At 37.5% G+C, this 23,003-nt stretch overlaps 2 protein-coding genes and 1 long non-coding RNA gene across 7 annotated transcripts in view; 1 reads left to right on the top strand and 2 right to left on the bottom strand.

The window, feature by feature from the left end:
- fbxw11b (F-box and WD repeat domain containing 11b) overlaps positions 1 to 23,003 on the top strand; it is a 649,789-nt gene that overhangs the window by 590,046 nt on the left and 36,740 nt on the right. The gene's annotated exons all lie outside the window — the stretch shown is intronic.
- LOC147835057 (uncharacterized) lies at positions 1,584 to 7,322 on the bottom strand. Its single transcript, XR_015501110.1, has 3 exons — positions 6,717 to 7,322; positions 6,019 to 6,059; positions 1,584 to 4,002 (listed from the first exon to the last, which is right to left on the bottom strand). It is a non-coding gene; the product is annotated as an uncharacterized LOC147835057 (long non-coding RNA).
- ugt5g2 (UDP glucuronosyltransferase 5 family, polypeptide G2) lies at positions 18,504 to 22,614 on the bottom strand. 5 transcript variants are annotated; one of them, XR_015500431.1, is made up of 4 exons: positions 22,497 to 22,614; positions 22,225 to 22,357; positions 19,434 to 21,249; positions 18,504 to 18,997 (listed from the first exon to the last, which is right to left on the bottom strand). XR_015500431.1 is itself a non-coding variant. In XM_087269526.1 (3 exons), the coding sequence occupies exons 1-3, from the start codon at positions 22,601 to 22,603 to the stop codon at positions 19,768 to 19,770; spliced, it is 1,722 nt and encodes a 573-aa protein (XP_087125652.1). In that variant the 5' UTR covers positions 22,604 to 22,614; the 3' UTR covers positions 18,504 to 19,767.

A 23,003-nucleotide genomic window follows, 5' to 3' on the forward strand; every position in this document is an offset into this window, starting at 1 on the left:
AGAGCGATCAAAATGTGCTGTTCTCTGTACTGTTTTCAGATGTCTCATTTGCCATTCATATGCATTAATGTCATACTCACTCTCTCACTTTCCTTAGGCTTAGACTCTGCTTTATTAGCTCATCACAGTGGAATGAACTGCCAAATGCTCTGGCAATTGGTTTCCCGTCCTAAAGCACTTAAAATTTTGAACACTTACAGTTTCTTTAATTAGCACTTATTGTGTGTATTGCCTCTGCTTGTTTAATCACTGAATGCCTTCTAAATTGTAAGTTGCTTTGGAAATAAGTGTCTGCTAAATGAGGATTCCACAGTGGGTTCCCTTCCAGCCGCAATCCAGCACTGAGAGTACATCCTTGCATACACTCTCCCATACACACATTACGGCCAAGTTAGTTTATGCAATATGCATGTCTGCATGGGGTGAACTGGAGCACCATGCAAACACGGGGAGAACATGCAAACTCCACACAGAAAGATCTAGTCCATTGAGGACTTGAACTGCAGTGACCGTCTTGTTATGAGGACCCCATGCTAACCACTTAGCCACTGAGTCACCACCATATGAAATACTCATTAATTCATTCACTCATTTTCTTTTCAGCTTAGTCCCACAGAGGAATAAACCAGCAACTTATCCAACATGTTTTACACAGTGGATGCCCTTCCAGCTGCAACCCAACACTGGCAACACCCACACACGCTTGCATCCACACACATAAACTACAGCCAATTCAGCTTATTCAATTCACCTGCACTCCATGTCTTTGGACTGTGGGGGAAACTGGAGCACCCGGAGGAAACCCACGCAAACTCGGGCAAACTCAGCACAGAAATGCCAACTGACCCAGCCGGGGCTCGAACCAGCGACCTTCTTGCTGTGAGGTGATCATCCAACCCACTGTGCCACCATGATGCCCATATGAAATATGTAAAGAATATTTTGCAGTATTAGACTGAAAGATTGGAAAAAGTCCAAAATTTGATCCTCGTGCCATCAAATAAATCAGGAAAGTGATTTAAAGTGAACAAAAGTGAAACACCAGGTGCAAAGAGAAATGTCTACTTGTGATCCAAATGGACTAAAATGTATGTTAACGAGAGGTGTGAACATAGCCATAGATGGCTAAACTAACATTTCATGCCATGTACGGAAGTCGAAAGAATTCAATTCTGACTTGAAGCTTTTGGCACAAACAGTGGGGATCAAAACTGAAGAACCATATACAAAATAAAAATAAATGTGTAGGGCAATGCCTAGTTCTAATATAGTTATATTTGGGAGGGGGCATATTTAACCCTCTACCGCACGCATCATCATAAATCTCTGGAAAAAAAAATGGACTGTTTTTGTTTCCTTAGAATAGCTTAACTTAAAGTGCTGTAAAAAAAAATTTTGGCAACAACGTCCAAAACTGGATCTGACTGAGAAATTTCAAATGTAGAATTTTCTTTATAATTAATAATTTTGTTGTTTGAAATTATTTAACTGGTGTTCCAGTATTAACACAGAACTTATAAATGACACCTTATACTTTCCAACAACTGATAAAACACCAGCTTTCATTTATTCCATTTATTGTTGCTGAATTTTATTGGGAAAAAAAACATAATATTGTATTATCATGTATACAACATACAGTAAACATAAATATTTTCTCCAGTAAATATTATAACAAATCAATAACAAGTTTAATATATCAAAATGCATCAGCTAACACTGTATATCATACTATATATTATACTACACTTGTTTTACATGCTTCTGAGCTAACTAACTTGAACTGTCTGCATCACTGCTCTTATCAAATGTCCGATCTGCCTTATTCTCATGGTCACTAAAACCCACCTCATCCTCACTTTCATCTACAGGAAGAGCCAATTCTGTCCTTTTCTTCTTTCACTTACCATAGAACATAGTGGTCCTTACACTGTTTTCTGTATTTATATCTAATCAAAAGTATTGACATTAAAATTTGATTTTACTCATTATTCAAATGCCTTTACCATACGACCAATCAACATTATACTACTAGCACTCATGTTGTTATTTTTACAACTTAAAAAAATCACAGCTAACTTTGCCAGCTAGCTAAGCTATTGCAATATTGCACATTCCACTATTGGACAGTGTTGCCATTTGGCAACACATACATTTCAGTTGTGAATATGTCATCATAACTTACTGGAGGTGGTTTCAGATTTTTTGTGAATCTGACATAATTTCATCCTTTATTTTTATTGACGTTTACATTTGCATTCAGCAACTACTCACAAGCAGTCTGTCAGAATTCGCGCCACAGAAAAACACTGCACGTCGGGTGACTTAACCAAAGCACATCATTGGCTAAGCTATGGTCTTCTTTTCCCAACAAACAATTAAAATCTTGGTCTTAAAGAAACACTCGCAGGGAAATAAATATAAATGACATTTTGCCATATGGCAACACCATGAAGTAGAGGGTTAACTGGTCACCCAGCCTGCTCTCATGAGTTTATAGTGGCTAATTCGAGTTTAGTCAAACAAAAAGGTATGATTTTAAAAAGGAGGTGTAACACCCAACCCGCCCCTAAACCCAACCATCATTGGGGGATGAGCAAATCGCACTAAATTGTATGAATGAGATTGTATGAATTTATGAATTAGCCACTAAATCAAAAAGTTATGAATTGACGTGAGATTGTGTTGCGCTGCCCAACTTTTCAGATTTTATTGAATTTGCAAGATAGATGGTCATTCTAAAGTGTCTGAAGCCCTCCAGTAGCAGTTTGTCCAGGTAATGGCTGAAGAAATTAACCTTTCTGTCATAGCAAGAGAAAGTGTTCATTTTAAATCTGTGATTTCTAGAATATTGCATCTCAATGGGCAATCAGTTCAACACCGCAACGGGAATGATAAAGATCAAATCTCCTGTCACACATCAAAATGAATAAAGGAGTTCCTCCATGCTGAAAACACTATAACAATGGAATGGCCATCCCAGAGTCCTGATCTAAACCTGATTAAAAATCTATTATAATTTGTCCAAATGAACTGAGAGAGACTGGAGAAGAGCAGATTAATATCAAAGTAAAGAAGAGTGAAAAAATTGTGATGTCTTGGTAAGGAACTCTGTGAAAGACTAGTGATGTCCAGTGAGAGATAGTGGTGTCTGTGAAAAACTAGTGATGATGTCCTGTGAGAGAACAGGGGTGTCCTGTCAGAGAATAGTGATGTCTGTGAGAAACTAGTGAAGTCCAGTGAAACTAGTGATGTTCTGTGAGAGACTAGTGATGAACTGTGAGAAAGTGATGTTATGTGTGATGTCCTGTGAGTAGTTATGTCCTGTGAGAAACTAATCTTCTGTGAAAGAATAGTGATGTCTGTGAGAGACTGTAGTTGAAGTTGTCTAGAGACAAGATTTTTTTTGTTCAATACACATTTTGCCTTTAGAACAGCTTTGATAAAAGGTTTTGATCCATTTCAAATGTTGACTAGCCTAAATTGATTACTTTTAAACACAAAAACTACATAATTTTTGTTCATAAAAGTGTACATAAACTATTACTTAATCTTGGCGTCTATTGAAAATGCACACATCAGCTTAATCAATTAATTTAGCTTTTACACAAACACAAATGTCTGGCTTGATCAAAACAAAAGATGTCCATGTAAACATTGCTACTGAGTATACGTGTATGTGTGTGTATGTGTGTGTATTTTTCGTGTGTGTGGCGTCAGTGTCAGCCTCGCTGTGAATCGTGTCAGAGGCACTCAATAAAAGGCGATTATGCAGTGTGTCGCTGTGCCTCTCTTTGTCTTCCTAACGACTGCCTTTTGACCTTCTCACCCTGCCTGCTGCCTGTCGGCAGGAGGGGAGGGAGCACGGACCAGCTGCCACCAGTCTTACTGCCCGTCTCGTTGGCAGAGGCCTCCGCTCCGGCCCCTGCTCCTCCCAACACGCTGGGCCCTCAGGGTGGAGCAAGCTGTTGAGCCACCAGTCTCCCTGCTGTCCCACCTGCCCTACACACATTTAAACATACACACACACACACCGTCTCACAGCACTGCCCGAGGCATCGCTGTCTCCTCCTATGTCTCATCCATCTCCGCTCACTTCCAGCCCTGTTCATTTCATGTTTTGTCGCCTTTTTTGGGGGTTTAGTTTAAGTCTTATTTCCTTTTAGTAGCAATAGTTGTTTTCCCCTCCAAGCTGTTTTCGTCTGTTTACAGAGTTAACTGTCAGTTTTAAGTTGCATTAGGTGCTGACATGAACTTGTAGCGCAGTTTATGGACTCTTCTACTGGTTTGAGGGTGTTTATAGGATTTTCTATTAATGCTGTTTGCTGTCTCGAGTATGTGTGCGCTGACACCCAACATGAGGCAACTGTGGGATTCAAGGAATAATGTTGCTAGTTACAGACATTGAAAAACAATTGCAATATTTTACTGCAAGGTGCAGTTAGGGGAGCATTAGTATTCATATGCTGCGTTCAAAATCAAATACTTCCAATCCAACCCCCAAAATGTACTGTTTGTCAAATGAGTAGCATATTTGACTACATAGTATTCAAAACACTATCATTAAAAAATTACCAGAATGACATAAGTGATTTCTCTGAGATACAGAAGTGTACATTTGATAGACAACATGGCAGATGTAGCATATCTTTAATTTTATATAATGTACTTTTTAAAAAAAGTTGTGGAATAAGTTAAAATGCAAACTTACTACATTCACAGTCTGCAATTTCACACTTATCTACCAGTGGATTAACAAAGAACATGTTTATGTCATGCCATGGTCTTTAGCCTCCTTGTTAGAACTACTGACTCCCACACAAAGAATCGCCTGTTCGATCCCAGCTCAGAACAGTTTAGATGCAATAGGGCCGGTGGGTTATACATGGGGGCTCATCCGAGATGGGAGTGAGGTTTGTAGGGGGTAGTATAATGCAGGCCAGCTAGTAAAGTTCTGTGCAGACCTCACTCCTCTGACCACTAAAGGTGCTCTAGTGACAGATGCTAGAGGCCATGGTCTTTAGTCTCCTTGTTAGATCAACCGACTCTGATACAAAGAATCGCAGGTTCGATCCCAGCTCAGAATGGTCTAGGTGCAATAGGGCCGATGGGTTGTACTCAGGGCTCGTCCAGGATGGGAGTGAGGTTTAGGGGGTGAGTGTAACAGAGAACTAGCGAAGTGCTGTACAGGTAAATCTCACTCCTTTTACCTCTAAAGGCTGATTTATACTTCTCGCGTCAAGTGCATGCATATGCTCCGGTGCAGCCTACGCCCGGTTGCATAGCACTCACCGTGGCTGACGCTGATGCGCACCTCTCAAAAAATGTACACATACATTGATGCATGATGCATAGCGCAAGTTCTGTGATTGGTCAGCTTGGTAGAGCTGACAAGTGTGGGCAGGGTAAGAGCCGGGCAAACCTGTTGGATCAAGTGTTTACAAGTGTTGAGACTCGTGATGAAGCTCCAGATGGAAACTTTTATTTTGCGTTTACCTTTTGATTAAAATTGTTGCATGTCCACCACTTTCCACCTCAAAATGAGTGAGTTTTAGCTACTTGTACATTAAGGTAGCGTTCAGAAAAAACAAAACACCAGCAAAGAAACTCGACATTGAGGAAAATAAAAGCCTCAGCTGCCAGTTAGTGTTTTGGGAGTGTTTTTTGCAGAGAAACATAAACAACGTACAAAAGTATAAATGCACGGTAAAGCGCAGGGCAGGCACCATGGGTCATGGCGATCACTTGACGCAGAAGTATAAACCAGCCTTAAAGTTGCTCTAGCAACAGATGCTAAAGGCCATGGTCTTTAGCCTCCTTGTTAGAGCAACTAACTCCCATGCAAAGAATCGCCGGTTCAATCCCAGCTCAGAAGGGTTTGAATGCAGTAGGACCGGTGGGTTATATTATACTGCGCGAATATAAATTTATACAACCTAAAATGTTACTCTTGAATGCTCTGTAAATATTGTGCATGTCATTTAATGGTTTTAAAAGATTGAAATTGAATTTACTCACCATTATGTCATTCCCCCCAAAACTGCATGATGTTCATTCCTCTGTAAAACACAAAATAACCTATTTTGAGGAACACAAAGAAAATTATTTTTGCTCATACAAAGAAAGTCAATGGGCTCAAAATCATCATTGGACATAACTGAATTTAATGGACAAACTATTTTAAAAATGAACGCATACATGTTTGATTATTATCAAGCTAAAATATTGTGAACTTAAGTATTGTAAATAAAATATTATGATACATTACTTAATATACAATTTCATATTACAACCCTATTAAAATGTAAGCTAGTTAGTTTTAGCAATGCCCACAAATGCTCTTGCAATCCAGCAGCACTCATGAGCTAAAGCAATGGACACACACACATACACACAGAGAGGGTTCTTTCTGCTCTTTTCTTTCTGACATCTCCATGATGGATGGCTTTCAAACACACACTTTATGAGCTGAGCATTCATCTGGATTCACAGCATCCACAACCAGATTTATCTGAGACGTGTATGAATGTGTGTGTGCGTGTGTATGTGCGTGTGTGTGTTTGAACCGAATGTGGAAAAAAGAAAAAAAACTGGTTAGCGACAGTGAAACAGAAAAGATGGCACAAGGTGCTTTTCAACGATTATGCAGTCTTTTTTTCTAAAATCTCCTATATAACTTTCATTCAGAATAATTGCGAATTTAAAATGAAAAACACCTTTAATTAGATTTAGAAGCTTTTTTCAGAAGCGTTCAAAATGTCCCACAGGTGAACGTCGAGCCTCTGGTGTCAATCAAAGAATGTGGGCGGAGCTCCAGGTGGCTACAACAGAGTTGACAATAAAGGTGTTCTGCAAGTTGACATAAGTTTGGGAGAAGACTGTCAGGACAGGGGTTTGGAATTTAGTTATTCTCTCTTTCTCTTCATCTCTTTCTCCTCCCGTCTCTCTCCCTCCTCCCCACTTTTCAGAGCGATTAACGCCCGGAGGATAAGACAATAAATCCTGGCCGCGCTGAATGAACGCCATTCATCATATTCATTTTCCTGTCGATACAATTATGAAAAGCCTCTGGCCTTTCTCTCTTTCTCTGGAACTCAATTCTGCTCAGGGAAAACGCAATTAGTGTGAGAGTAGGAGAAGGCTATCTTCAACTCCCTCTCCTCGATTCATCCCTTTCTCCACCCCTCCGCTCTTTCAACTTTTCCCGTTTCGTGGTTCCCCCTTTCTGGGCGAGGGGAATGTTGTGCGCCGTGAAGCTCGGAGTTGAGAAGTTGCTCTGTCCGTCCATCTGCTCCATGCGGTCGGTGGTTGGAACGCAGACTGACACCTGCTGGTCACCGTCTCTGTCGACTCTGAAGCACAGACGTTATTGATTTATCATCAATATAGCCTACATGTGTTTATAAAGCACTTTTCGGGCCGACTGCGCTTTGCTTGTGTGTGTTCAAACAAAAATAGAAGCCTGTTCCAGCCACGGAGAAATAAACAAATAAACGTACATTCGTAAAAAATAATTATAAAAATAAACAAATATTGCATTAAGTATGCATTCTATTAACATTATGACACCTTTTAAATGCATTAATTTATTTTAGCAGTGGAAAACTTTTCTTCACTCTTAGAAATACTATTATTTACTGACAGGTTTAAATGCAGCAAAGCAGACTATCATTTATTTATTTTATTTATTTATTTTTGTCAAATAAGTTTTACGTAGTCATTAAACAGCTTTGTAATAAACATAAATTCTAGGATTATTTTCTGATATGCATACACCTACAAAACCAAACCCTCCAACCCAAGCCTGTAAGTTTACAATACTGAAATAATTACAACTTTTTAGTTACAATACTGCTTTTTTGGATAAGAACTTCCCATGACGTGACAGATAAAAGGGCCTTAAATATTGTGAAATTGTCCAATGTTGCCTTTTAAAAGATATGTAATTCGTTCCAAGTGCAGAGTAAATATTAATTCTTCAAGCCATATTTAGCAGTTGGAGGATTAACATTGCTACAGTACAATAATAATAGCCTTTTAGCTGATAAACAACATGTAGGGAATTTCTGTTGTGCACTGCTCAATGAATTTGTACAATAAAAATGCCCAATAATAAGCAGTGGGTCAGGATCTGCAGTATTGTAGTACTGTATTGCAGACAGTGTAAATCAAAAACATCTGAAAGCACTTTAAAAACCTCATCCCAGAATCTCTGAATTTTATGACAGATTACAAAACTATTAGCTAAATATGCTTCTTCTGATCACTATCCTTTATTTTTAACATAGTTTTGCAACTTTTGATACATTTCTAACATTTCCCTTACAATTCAAGAGTTTTAAAGATTATATCTTTCTGAATTATGAGATAAAAGCTAAATAATTGCATGATATAGGCCTGGGTGAACTAGGAATTGCCAAGAGTTTATTTCGCAATTCTAATTTTGTTTCCGCAGTATTTTGAATTGTCATAATCAGAAAAGAGACTATTTCTTGCAGCGTATGTGTAGTAGGGTTTGTCGCAATTCCGTTATTAGCAACTGCTAGTAGTGAGAAAAATTATCTTATTTTTCTGCGGCAGAAACACACTTCCATTGACATGTTGACAGTACTTATACCTTCACTGTCCACTCTACCAAATGGTTGAACATATTTTGACTGTTTTAAATAATGACTGTTAAAGTCATTTTAAACAAAACAACACAATCCTGTTGCACTACTTGATTTTGGTTTTATTGTAAAAATAAACATGTTAAATGAGAATCTGAAAAAAATTATGGCATACTTAAAAAAATAAAGATGCTTTAGTATTCAAATTTTTTTTTATTTTGATTATGTTTTTAAATTAATCGGTCTTACACTTCATATTTTCAGATTTTTCATAATATTAATTATTTAAATTTTACCATAAACCAACAAATATACCATTTGGTGATGATTGATATTTTATAAATATAGGATGTGTTGAAAAAAAAAATGCATTTAGTGTGTTAACTAGTGACATTAGAAATTAAGAAATGCAATCTAAAAATGTTTTTCTTGGTGGGGCAGTTAAAGGGTTAAAATACTCACTGTATCACACTGTACCTCCCTTGATGTATAGAGTTTGCAAGAAAGGAAAATAAATCCCCATTGCCGCGTGTGTTATTGCAGTGCAATAATTTGTTTCAATGTAATGCTTCTGTTTGAGTTAGAGACGATGACAGTGTGAACCGTAAACTGCTGTTCTGTGAATATATCACGTTATTTTATGAACATGCTAAAATATCATTTACACTCACTGAGCAGCACTGAGGAATAGATTAGCTGAAATAGAATGGGGAGATTCTCCAATCCCATAATGCTGTTCAAAACAATTTTTTGCTATTATTGAGAGCGAGAAACGGACACGGGTGTGGGCAGAGGAAGGGGTATACAGGTGAATGAGAACAGGAGGGAGAGATAGAGCTAGTTTATGAACGCACGAGAGAGAAGAGGAGAGCAATAAGGTGAGTAACCAGCCCTGCGGCCCTATGCTGCCAGACTATTTAAAAGTTATTAACACACATCTTTAAAAGGTAGAGCAAGAGGGAGAGTCAAGGTGATGGGCAGAAAAAAACAACTCAGTTTGAAGAGGATCCGCATGGATGGGTGGATGGATGGATAGTTGAATGGACAAGAGCAGTGCGTTAGATGAGAGAGGGAGAGACAGGCCAGGTGTGGGGCCAGTCGTCCTCTGTGGGTCTCCCCACGTCCGCCCGCCAACCCCCCCTCCTGGTGCTAATTGATTCTGGCTGCTCTGAGCTGATTAGTGTGAGGACTCATGGGGTCTGAAGGCTTTAGCCAGCTGTCCCAGAGCAGTGTGTACCCCACCACCCACCTGCGGCACTGACGCCCCCTACTGGAGTGGGCAGGGTAATACCGCAGTAAAAGAGGAGGGGTGGCGGGGGCCGGGAGTGGACAAGAGATTCAGCGCTCTCTTAATGTAATTTTGATTGCCTTCAGATGCTAAATGCAGAGTAATTAGTTAATAGGTAATTAGTAATTATTGTGTACTTGGCAGATTAAGTGCTTGAAGCTGCGATGTGCTGATGTGATGAGTCTCGGTGGTGAAGCAAATCTGCAAATCGTGAAGTCAAAGCAGTTCAGTGAACAAACCGTACAGTTCTTATATTAAGCGAGACTTTCAAAGGGGAACAGCATTTTATTGCAATTGTCTATCATTTTCGTGTCTTTTGGATGAATAAAACTCATCTGTGATAGGCTCTAAAGAAAAAAATAATTAGGCCACAATACTTGTCAATATAAACAAATTTTTTTCTGGCCATCGCCTATTTAGCGCGCTTTGCAATCTGTAATGGTGACATGGTGGCTCAGTGGTTAGCAAGAAAGTTAGCAAGAAGGTTGCTGGTTCGAGTCTGGCCAGTTGGCATTTCTGTGTGGAGTTTGCATGTTCTCCCTGTGTTGGTATGGGTTTCCTCTGGGTGCTCCGGTTTCACTCATAACATGCAGGATATGTGAACTAAATTAGTCCTAGTGTATGTGAGTGAATGAGTGGGTTTTCCCAATACTGAGTTGCAGCTGGATTGGTGTCCGCTGTGTAAGACATGCTGACTAATTTGGCGGTTCATTCCGCTGTGGTGATCCCTGATGAATAAAGGGACTAAGCTGAAGGAAAATGAATGAATGAATCAATGAATGAATGCAATCTGTATTCTAAAATGTAATCTAATGTGTAATCTAATGTAATGTTAGTTAGCAGTAATTTTTAATGCCTATTTTTCAACCAATACCAGTAGACTGATTATTTAGTGTTAAATCTGTTGACAGAAACAAATTTGGGTATGAATCAGCCTTTTTATCTTCTTTAAAATAATCAGGGTTTCAGTTATCATTTTGAAACATTCTCACCATATTCTCTAGTCATTTCAGGGTAGCTTGTCTCAGTCAAATTAAGAAAAGATTACACAAATTAGCTTGATTAATTCATTTATGAAAGTTGTTCATTTATAGTTACATTGACTAAATTCTTTTTTACTCACAGTCACTCACTACAAATGAAAGCATTTCTGTATAATGAGATTGGTGGTTAAAAGTTTTTTAAAACTTGCAAATAATTTACCAGTACAAAATGTTACAAAATGCAGTTTTATCATCACTTCCATCACAAACATTTTCTATACACAAATAGGATCTTTTCCCACTGTGTTTTCAATGACAGTCTCTGATAGTTTTATGTTTTTAATTTATCTGACGGGGCGAGGCAGTGGCGCAGTAGGTAGTGCTGTCGCCTCACAGCAAGAAGGTCGCTGGGTCGCTGGTTCGAACCTCGGAGTTTGCATGTTCTCCGTGTGGGATTCCTCCGGTTGCTCCGTTTCCCCACAGTCCAAAGACATGCGGTACAGATTAATTGGGTAGACTAAATTGTCCGTAGTGTATGAGTGTGTGTGTGAATGTGTGTGTAAATGGGTTGCGGCCTCAAAGGGCATCCGCTGCGTAAAATCTTGCTGGATAAGTTGGTGGTTCATTCCGCTGTGGCGACCCCGAATTAATAAAGGGACTAAGCCGACAAGAAAATGAATGAATGAATTTATCTGACGATACTGATTATTGGCCATACCATCTGTGTATCCCTGCAATATAAATTTTATTTTACAGTGTCATTATTTATGTTGCAACACTTGCAGAAATAATACTATTTTAAAATGATTAATTTGTTGCATTTTCTCCATATTGCTTTATTTCCTCCCATTCACCCATTAGAATTTTTTGTTTTATAAAATTCTTCTTTAAAAAATTATTTCTTAGGACTAAAAGTTTGCTCTGCACGTTGGCACATTCCTTATTAGCAGTGGTGTAAAGTAGCAATTATAAATACTCCATTTACTGTAATTGAATATTTTTCTCAGGAATTGTACTGTATTAGGTTGTTTTAAAAATGTGTCCTTTTTTTGTAGTGGTACTTTTACTCCACTTTTTTCATTCAACCTGCAGTAACTACTTTATTTCTTTCTTGTCTTTGGTGATTGGTTAAAGTAGAAAAATGAGTTCAACGATTCTTATCCAATTGCACATAGAAAGTAAATTGCATCATACTGAACAACCTCAAGACATGGGGGCTTTATAAATTCACCATACCTTTTGGAAGCATTTAAAAATGTCCAAGAAGATTCTTTACACGCAATGATCCAGAAACTGTTTAGAAACTGCATGTCACTGATGAGAACATGAAGGATGTCAACTGGATGATGACTGAAATCATCAAACAGCCTTAAAAAACCATTAAATGGAATGAATGAAGAATAAAAGGAATGGCAGAACGAAGGAAGGACTGAACTATTGAAGGAAGGAAGGAAGGATCAAACTAATGTAAGAAGGAAGGACCGAACTAATAAAGGAAGGAAGGACCAAACTAGTGAAGGAAAGATTCAAGGGAGGACTGAACAAACTAAGGAACGAAGGAAGAAATGAACAAATGAATGAATGAACATAGAACCAAATGAGGAAAGAACGAGTGAATGAGTGAACGAATGAAGGAAGAACTAAATGAATGAAGGAACGAATGAACAAAGAAATGAATGAATGAAAGAACAAATAATGGTAGGAAGGAAGAAAGAACAGAAGGAAGGACCGAACTAACAAAGAAAAGATTCAAGGAAGAACTAAACAAACTAAGGAACAAAAAAAAAGGAATGAACAAATGATTGTGTGGTCAAAGAACCAAATGAGGAAGGAACAAAAGAATGAAGAAATGAATGAAGGAAGGACCAAACAAATGATCTTATTTCTGACAGACATAAAAAGGGTATGCTAACAGAGCCCATCATTCACAAAGAACAAAAACAGAACGAAGAGAAAAAAAATGTACATTATAAAATGAAGAAAAAATGAATGAGTGTAAATATTGTTGTATGATATTTAAAGGAAGTTAAAACGTGTGCATCCATTCACATTTTCACCCTCTGCAGGTAACTGGCAACCTAACATAAATTCCTACCTTTAATGGTTTGAAGTGTGGGTGTATACAGATTGAATATTTGTTAATGTTTGCCGGCTATGATTAAGAGACAAAGTTGTGTGTCTGTGTACCTGTCTTTGTGTGCGCATTAAGTATGTGCGCTAGCGTGTATGTTTGTGTGCGTTTGGTAATTGGCTGTATATTAAAGATAGTTGTGATCCTGCCCTCTCTAACACAGCAATAAAGCTCACTTAGAGTGTTTTATTAAAAACAGCCAGCGAGAGGAGGGGGGAGACGGAGGAACGGGCTGCCAGAGACGTAACAACACAAAAATATTGGACTTTTTCCTGTATCATTTTTTGTCTTTAAAAAGTCCAAATGACCACTCAAATTGGGTAGTGCATCATTTTCTGTCATGCAGCTGAAAGCGTGGCAGACAGTTCTAATTCATCATTTTGGTGATTTAATAGCTGAGAAATATATTAAAATAATAAAATGTGGGCTGAAATGCCCTGGATTTGCAGTGATAAATAGCCCTCTCTGGCCTGATCGGATTAGTTGCACTAACAGATATATTGCGGTCAGGATTCACGCAGGCACGCACGATTGTTTTCCAATAAAAAGTTGCATATTAAATTCCAACACAGAAAAGGAGGGGAGAGGCCCTTCTATCTACAAACCCTCCAGAAAAAGAGATAGAGGGGAAAACGAGAGAGATGAATGTAGAGAGGGAATAAGGGATTTTAAGTGTTACACCGATACCATCCGGAGATATATTGCCAGAGCCGAACCACCACAGCCGATAAGTAAGCTACTTAAACTTATTTATCTGGACATTTATAGCAAATTCTCACACATACATAATTCCTCATGCTCGGAGAGTCATATTAGCATGCTCACAAGCTCATAAACTTTCATTTAAACTCTCTCTCTCCCTCTCGCTCGCTCGCTCCCTCCCTCCCTCCGCATCCCTGAGGGAAAAAATTTGGAGTCTCATTGTCCTTCGACTCATCAGGAAGTGCTTGGTTGTAATTAATTAGCTCATTTGTTTATGCAAATGTCTGCAATTAAGTCATATTGTTTGTTAAAGAGATAATTTTCCAAATCAAAAAAAGACGTCCTGTATCTTAGAGCAAATGATGTTCGTCTAATTAAGCACATTAGTCCAAATTTGTAATTAACAGCGCATAATTAGGTGGGAAGATATTCTGTTTATGCGTGACGTCATCAGGGGTTTAAATGCACAGAGTCTGACAGACAGATGGGCAGGTAAATCACAGAAGATCTAAATAAACACCACATTCAAGGAAGTCAAACATCTGGAAGCTTGCACTTTTAGACAGATATAAAAAAGGTGCTTTACACTAATTTTTTTTTTTTTTAGTGCAATCAGCACTTGCTGTGATCCACAGCTAAATATGTATTTATTTATTTATAGCAGTTCACATGTGTGCTGGATTGAAGGTGTTTGGGGGTCAGAGCGGTTCAGCATTAAAGGGTTAAATCTCTTTCATTATTACTCCCCAAATCGACCTGGGGGGATGCAAGGAGAACTGATTAGAAAGGAGAGAGGAGGAATGAGAAAGCTAAAGAGAGATGAAGACAGAGGGCAGAGAAACAGAGAGATCTCAGAACAGTCCGATATAAATCATAACAATCATAACCTCGGGGCACGTCATGATAAAGAAGAGAAGGAAGGAGACAGAGAAAAAGAAAAGTGAGGGACACTATACAAATATGACCATAATGTACAGCCACAGGAATTGTTGTGATGTTTATTTGTTAAAAATACAACACAGTTGGTACATTGTAATTATTGTTATGATATGTTTACTGTACATTATTTGTGAAGGTCCAAATGTGAGAATGCTTTTATATGCAAAATACAAGGCAGAACTGGAAGATTTACGGTAAATCATAATCATTTGACTAAAAGGAATTAGAATAGAGTTTATGTTGCTTTTCACTAATCTTTACTACATCTTTACATCACTCCATAAAATTACTAAACAAATAACACAAAAGGTTATTACATATAAAATGGTTTATGGAATACTTGTTTGGTTGATCTGATTTACATTTTATGATGTTTTCTTTCTAGTTTTTTCCTTAAAAAATCTTGTAATTAACAAAATATATAACTTTCACAACTAAAATTTCATCTTAAAATGTTCATACAGTCAAATTTTGATATTGGTTTCAATCTGTTTAGCCTGGTCTCACATGGAAATTGTTACTATTTTGCATTTTGGCAAACTAGTTGCTAATTTATATGAATTTGTAACTATGCTAAAGAAATCAGTAATCCCACCCTACAAATAACCACAGTGAAGGCAAAAACAGATAATTAATTAATTATTATAATTTTTTTTTTTTTTTTTAGGTTAGTCCCTTTATGAATTTGGGTACGCCACAGTAGAATGAACCGCCAACTTATCCAGCATGTTTTTTTAACAGAGAGGATGCAGCTGCAACCAATCACTGGGAAACATTCATACACACTAATTTACACACATACACTACGGACAATTTAGCTTACCCAATTCACCTGTACCAAATGTCTTTGGACTTGTGGGGGAAGCTGGAGGACTTGGAAGAAACCCACGCGAACATGAGAACATGCAAACTCCACACAGAATTGCCAACTGTCCCAGCCAAGGCTCAAACCAGCGACCTTCTTGCTGTGAGGCAACAGCACTACCTACTGTGCCACCGGGTCATCCCAAAACAGAGCATGTGAAAATGTAAAAATGAGATCTTACTTATTAATGCTAAATAATACATTTACTCATAATTTACAAACAAAGTTGTTACAAACCTTTATGATGGTCTTTTTATGTGGAACACAAAATAAGATATTCTGAAGAATGTTAGTAACCATTGAAGTATTTAGTAAGAAAATAAATACAACTGATTTTAATATTTTTTTCCAAATTATTTTGTGTTCAACAGAATAAAGAAACTCAAACAAGTTTGTGATAAATGGTGAGTAAAAAATGACAGAATTTTTCAGTTTTGAGCAAACTGTCCTTTAAATTCCAAATGCCATTTACTGACTGATATTATGGATAAGAGTGAGTGGGACATTAAGCGTATCACAGTGAGTAAATATAATGTCAGTTTTTTTGTGGTCTAATTTTTTTAATTTATCCCACGATGAGTTTTCAATCTGTTGCTTGTCTAATCTGACACTGTTTGAAGGCGTTTTGTCCTGAGTGTGCTTTCGAGTCTGTTTTTTTTATTGCATCTTTCTAAATTCCTTTAACAAACAGACTGAAGAATTAATGAATCAAATTCACTCGGTTCTTTCTTCAGTTTAACTGACTGATTCGTTGAATCATTGCAGCAGTTAACAGCTCACTGGAGGGAAAGATAATCTGTGAATAGTGAATTTGTTCCTACCACAAATCATTCGAAGCCTGTGGCATATTTTTAACCATCATTTTATGATGATGTATAATGTTTTTTCGTACAACATTCGCATTTGTTCCGTAGGCCTACTTTTACTAGCTATTTACAAAATGCAGGCCTTGTGTTTGTGTATATTTGCCGAGTTTATGCGTCAGGGGAGGATGGATACGAGAGAACTGAAAAATGAGTAGTCTATCTCTTTTGGGATGGAAAGTGCCTCTGAAGAGATTTTCGCCAGACCAGTCTGTGTCCCAAACAAGCCACAAATGAACAAATAACACACAAGAATGTTGCAATGTGCTTTTGAGGAAAATTACGTACCACAATGAGCGGGAAGCGACGGAGAAACACCGCAGTTTGCTGAGGATGACGGAGCACAGAGCAGTTATATTGTAAACTGAGAGGAAAACGAACCTTAGAAAATCGTGGAGTATAACAGGAAAAGAATGAAGCTGGAGAAAGCTTTTAGAAACCGCGAAAATCTGTCCTCGTGCGACTACAGAGTTTCTGACTAATATCCAGAGAGTTTTCTGTTATGGGTGACCAGAGGGAGGGCGAAAGACAATGTCATCACTCTGTAATTGGTTTTTAGTTTTAATTTCTTTGTGTTTAACACAAATAGGATGGTTCTATTAATGTTAAGTAGGCTTGTGTAATAAGTTTCTATGACCTGCAGGAATTCCTAATCATTAATTCAAGCAAAAGCCTAATGACCTTCTAATCTGTAGCACTTATGAAGAACATTAGTCTCTTTCTCCCTCTCTCTACCTTTCGCTCTCTCGTCCCACCTCTCTCTCTCTCTTTTGCTAAGAAAGGCTAATTAAAATAGCCATTTGGCAGCCTAGCGTCCTAATTGCTATTCCCATCATTGCTGGTCGATTGGGAGGAGATAGAGAGATAGAGGAAGGGGAGAGAGTGAGGAAAAGAAAAGATGAGCGAGAATAAGATTGATAATGAGATAACGAGTCATTAGAAGCATACATTAGTGAGTACAGCCCAGGCTAATGTCCCCTCAATCAGTTAGAGCTCTCTCATCCTTGCCTGTCTACTTTTTATCATTCTCTCCCTGCATGTGCTTGCAGCTATCTCCTGCCACATATCTGAAGATCATTCCTTCTCTGGTTGGTATAAGAAAGGGATGTGACGCACAACATTTTGGTAGCTTTGTGATTAGTTAAGTTTTTAATCAATTTCGGTTTGATGGAAACATTAAATGTTTATGTACAGTGTATAAAAAAGCATTAGCCTGATGTAAAATAGCACATAATCTGATTTGGATTGAAGAAATCTATAAATTTACATCTATGGTGCCATCTGCTGGTCATCGTCTGCAAAGTCTTTAAAAATCATGTTGAAATAAAACCTGATGTTTTGGATTCTGATAAAAGCCTATATTTTTTTACCAATTGCTATTCATTACAGTGCTAATTAGCCATGTTGTACTCAATGAAAAACTGAATGGTGGCAATCACTGTGTTCTATCGCTTCAGCTACTAATGATTAGATGGAAAATTGGATCTGCATGTCACATCCTGAACAGACTGACTGGTTCATACAACTTGGCTTTACCACTATTTCACATCTTGCCTAGAGTTACATCATGCAAGCAGTGACTCACCTTTTTTCTTTTTTTACAAATGCTCTTAAATGTGCTATGTGCATAAGGGGGATTACAATAAATGTTAAGGATTCCAGGAAGGGATCTGCACCTAATCATCAGCATAAAGTTTAGTCTTCCTGGGAATTGCGAGAGCTTAAGGAACGAATTAAAGGGAATTAAAGGCAAGCAAAGAAAGAAAGAAAGGTTTGGGTAGTGCAATGGTCTGACACAAAAGAGCTGTTCACACTATGCCTAACCTTAAGTTATCAATGTTCTCAACATTACTTTTAATATTTAGTTTATAGGTTTTTACCCATGGTTATGAAATGTGGCTCTGGAGGGTTTAGCACTATTTTTACACTGTTAACCCCACATTGGTGACAAGCAAGTACAATGTGAAACAAAGCATGCTAAAATGTTATGGGTAAATGCATAGCAAAAAAAAAAAAAAAAAAAAAACAACCATTACATTTGCATACATTGGATAGTCAAGGAAACGGTTTAACCTTTAAAGTTGAAAAATGTCAATATGTTATAAAAAAAAAATGCAAAAGAATTGAAGTGAGGAAGAAAGTTTTATTCTGACCTTTAATAATCCAAAAAGTCCATTTGCGAATACAACTTCAAAATAGTCAAGACAATATAATGTTTGCCTTTTGAAAGGTCACATGCTGTGTTAATTCGGTCAATGACACTGACACCACAAATATGCAAATAATTGTTAACCCAGGGTTAAATAATATCAAGTGAGAATGGTCAGAATATGAATAGCCAGGGTTAATGGTTATCCCAAGAATTTGGTATCCCAAGACTAAAGTTTAAAAATAAATGAAGTGTGAATAGACAAAAGTGCCATTGTGCGTGGGACTGGATTTTTAAGTATGGTCTGGGTCAAGAGTCAGTCATTTAACTCTCTTCTATTTTACTGTTATAACAAAGACAAGATAGATAAAAAAGGGGGAAAAAAAGAATTAAAAAGTGGCATTTATTTCTATTTTGAATTTTCAATTAAATTTTGGATTGTTTTAGTATAATTACACTGCAAAAATGCTTTTCTTGCTTAGATTTTTTGTCTTGTTTCTAGTCTAAATATCTAAAATTTCTTATATCAAGAAGATTTTTCTAGACAAGCAAAACACATTGTCTCGTTTTGAGAAATAATATGCCAATATTAAGTGAGTTTTTCCTTAAAACAATAAAAAAAAATCTGCCAATGGGGTAAGCAAAATAATCTTGCTTTTTCTTTTGATGTAAGATCATTTTGCTTACCCCATTGGCAGATTATTTTGCTTATTTTTAAGGAAAAACTCATTTAAAACTCATTAAGGAAAAACACAAAAAACATATTATTTCTCAAAAAGAGACAATGTGTTTTGCTTGTCAATTCTTCTTGATTTAGGAATTTTTTGATATTTAGACTAGAAACAAGACAAAAAATCTAAGCAAGAAAAGCATTTTTTGCAGTGTATTTTGTAAATTTATAAACTTTTTTTCTGAATACTCTTTATTTAGGTTTAAGTGTGGTTTCTTCATACATTATTATTATTTTATTCAGTAATAGATTTGTGTTAATTACTGTTTTAAATGCTCCTTTCACACTATTTATAAACCAAAAAGAAATTGCACTTATCCGAACACAACAGATATGCACAGTGTGAAAGCCTCCACAGTTTTAGTTAACAACAATAATAATACTGAAAGAAGGATTTAGAAGGATTTCTATCTTACTGTATTTACTACATTTCTATTTTCTTTGTTTTAGTTTTGGCATGAGAACATTATTACTGTCTTTCACAGCATTAACAGACTCATTCAACTGTTTACTTTAGACCTTTTTTGTTCCAATCTCTCCCAGTCTTGTTTTCTTGTCTTTTTGGTCTTCTTATACATATTGTATAAACACCTCCTAAAGTCCCCAGAAGCATGAAGAGAACCAGCGCGACCACATCCAGACAGTAGTAGGAGAACTCAGACATGTTGTAGGCCTCTGCTCGCAGATGGGGTGCACCTTTATTACGCAGGACAAACTCAATCCAATACACTGCTTTATCAAGAGGGTGCAAAGGCCGGTCTCGGTGTAAATTAGAGAGCTTTTGCATGTTTTGTCGATAAGTTGGGTTCTCTAAGATATCCGTCAAAGCTACGAGGAATTCTTTTGTGCTACAAGTAGCTGCATCCAACATCCGAGCTCCACCTCTCGCCTGAAGACGTACAATGTTATCTAGCTGATCAAATAGCAAAGGGAGCCCCAAAACTGGAACTCCATGATAAATCGCTTCATATAGACCATTGGTGCCACCATGAGCCACAAAAGCACGAGTCTTCGGATGGCCCAGCAAGTCATTCTGAGGAAGCCATTGAATAAGTAGGGTGTTATTGCCCAATGTTGAAGGTCTCTGTCCAATAAACCTCCAGATCACCTTCTGCGGGATCTGAGCAAAGGCTGAGGCGATGGCCTCCATGACTTCTTTGGGCAATCCTGCGATCAGAGTTCCCAAAGACATCACGACCACCCCATGGTCTCCTGAGCTCTGCATGAACTCCTCCAGATCAGCAGGAAGAGGCTTGGCTGGACGACACTGGAAGCCACCAATGTAGACAAGGTTTGGCATGGAAGGTCGTGGAAACTCGAATACAAAATCTGCACGCACTAACCAAAGTTCTGCTGATCGCTGCATGGTGAGGAGGTCAGTGCCTGGAGGGAAGTGGTTGAGCAACAAGCTGGTATACATTGGAATCACCATCCAGCGCTCTTGAATGAGGTTCAGCCCATAATGTAAAAAGTTACGGGATCGCTCTAACAGGCCCATTCGGTCTGTCAGACCAGAACCAGGCACAGGAACAAAGGAGATGGGAGAAGGTGCTATGGAGAAGTGGCCTTCTCCAAAACTCATCCAACGGACATTATAGACCATTGGAAGGTGAAGGTAATGTGCCAAGATGACCCCACCAGGCATGGCAGGGTCAGTGAGCATCAAGTCATAGTTGGCCATCTTTATTTGTGACATCAGAGCTTTGTTTTCAAGCATGGAGGTGAGCATAGCAATGTTTGCACCATGACCCACCTTTAGGATGCCTATAAATTCAGACATCTGTGCCAGCACTCCCATTATTGGGCCATCCCTACGAGCATCAATAATCTTTTTTACTGCTGTCTCAAATAGGTTCAGGTCTATAAATTTCTTCTTAAGCGTCACTGTAATAGAAGAGTAGTAAGGTGAATTCCCCTTGATGAACCAGCTGTCCTCCAGGCGAATCACACTCAGCTCGTGTCCACGAGACTGCAGCTTCTTCACCAGCACCTAGGGGGCAACAGAGTGCACATAGGCTTTAAATCCATGTGAAATCAAAATGCACAATGTTTATTTTGCTAGAGCACATTGTTATTCTTTAGGTGAACGATTCTGTGCAAATTAATCAGCTGTAAAAAATGTGTTGGTAAACTTTATGTAAATTCTGATCATTTGCATCCACCAAATCAGGACTAAAAACTGTACAGTGTGAGCAGGGTTTTAGGGGTACCTGATTTTTCAGATAAATTTCAGGTTGGGCAAATCACCCTCTAATCACCCCCTCTAATCACACTAATACGCTATTAAAATGTAAACATTAAATGATTGCTAACATTAAAAAACTCAGTAAATGAAATATTTCCTTTGCTAACTTATGAGTTTTCGACTCTGATAACTTCCCTAGGGTAAACACAGTAGGGTACATAAATGTCAAGTCTTTCCAGTGTTGAAACACTGATACAGATATTAAGCAAGACATGATACGTCAATACATTTGTGCTGTTTCTTTCAACATTCTTTCTAAAATTCATTCATGTTTATACACTACAACTATAAAAAAATAACTTCTTCACTAACTGTACATTAATGAAATGGTGTTGGATGGTGTTTATCATTCAGAATTTACTATTACATAAATGACTGCTACTGAATACACTATATCAAAGAGAAAATCATAATTTTGCTTTCATAAGAAGTCAGAGCACTAAAAACAGATATCTGGTACCCCTACTTGTTAATTTACCCCCTCACCCCCCTCCTTTATTTTTTTAATTAAGCAAAACACATAGTTTCCACCTAAACAAGGTGCATTGCGCAATCTACTGATTGTGTGGTTGATTATGACTTGTTTTTATATATGGATATCTTTATTCTGAAATATTTTTTACAGATTTTTCCACAACAGCAACACTTGACAAGCAATATAAAAAAACAGTAAACTTTTGCAGAAATACTTCATTCTATTCAGAATGTTCAGATCAGTACCTCCATGTTCACCCAGTGACTGCCATCAATAGGGAAAACCAGGATCTTGTCAGCATTATAGCCAGAGGGTAAAGATAGAAGTAATGAAGTCCAAAGGAAAACGAGGGACATGCATCCTTGCATATTTCTTCTTCTCTCAAAATAACAAAAACAATCAGTATGAAAATCTCTTCCTTTTTAATGCAAGCAACTCTTACAGCCTTATTTACTGTCAAGTTCTCTTACATATATTGTTATATTATTATAATTTTCTTCTTTGTTTTGTTACATACCTCAAATAAGCCTTACACAGTTTCCGCCTTAAAAAATGCTGCCTCCGAAAAGAAAAATCCTTCATACAGTTTCTTAGGAAAGAAAGATTAGCTCTCTTATTTAACATAATTCCTCTATTTGGCAATAGATTTGTCTTGCGAAACGTGTCTTAGTCCAGCTTTTTCCTCTCGAGCATGGTATGCAAATCGAACAGTGATGTGATGTTATAAACTATTCAATGTGGGAAAAAATGCTGTCTGTTTTTTAAATAGCCGATTTTAAAGTTTAAACAAATTTCTTTTCTAGTCATCTTAACTTACATTAGTCAAACAGACCAAAATATTAAGTTAAACTTTATACCTTACGACCCTAGACTAATAAAGAGACTAAGCCGAAAATACAATGAATGAATGAATGAATGAATTATCTTTAATTTCCATTTACTCAGCATATTGCAATTAGCAACCAAACACAGCATTTAACAATTAGCAGAGCAAAAGAAAGAAATAGAACATTTTAACAACTTG

Source organism: Danio rerio, chromosome 10, assembly GCF_052040795.2.
Source record: "Danio rerio strain M-AB ecotype USA chromosome 10, GRCz13ab, whole genome shotgun sequence".
In the NCBI taxonomy this organism is placed as follows: Eukaryota; Metazoa; Chordata; class Actinopteri; order Cypriniformes; family Danionidae; genus Danio; species Danio rerio.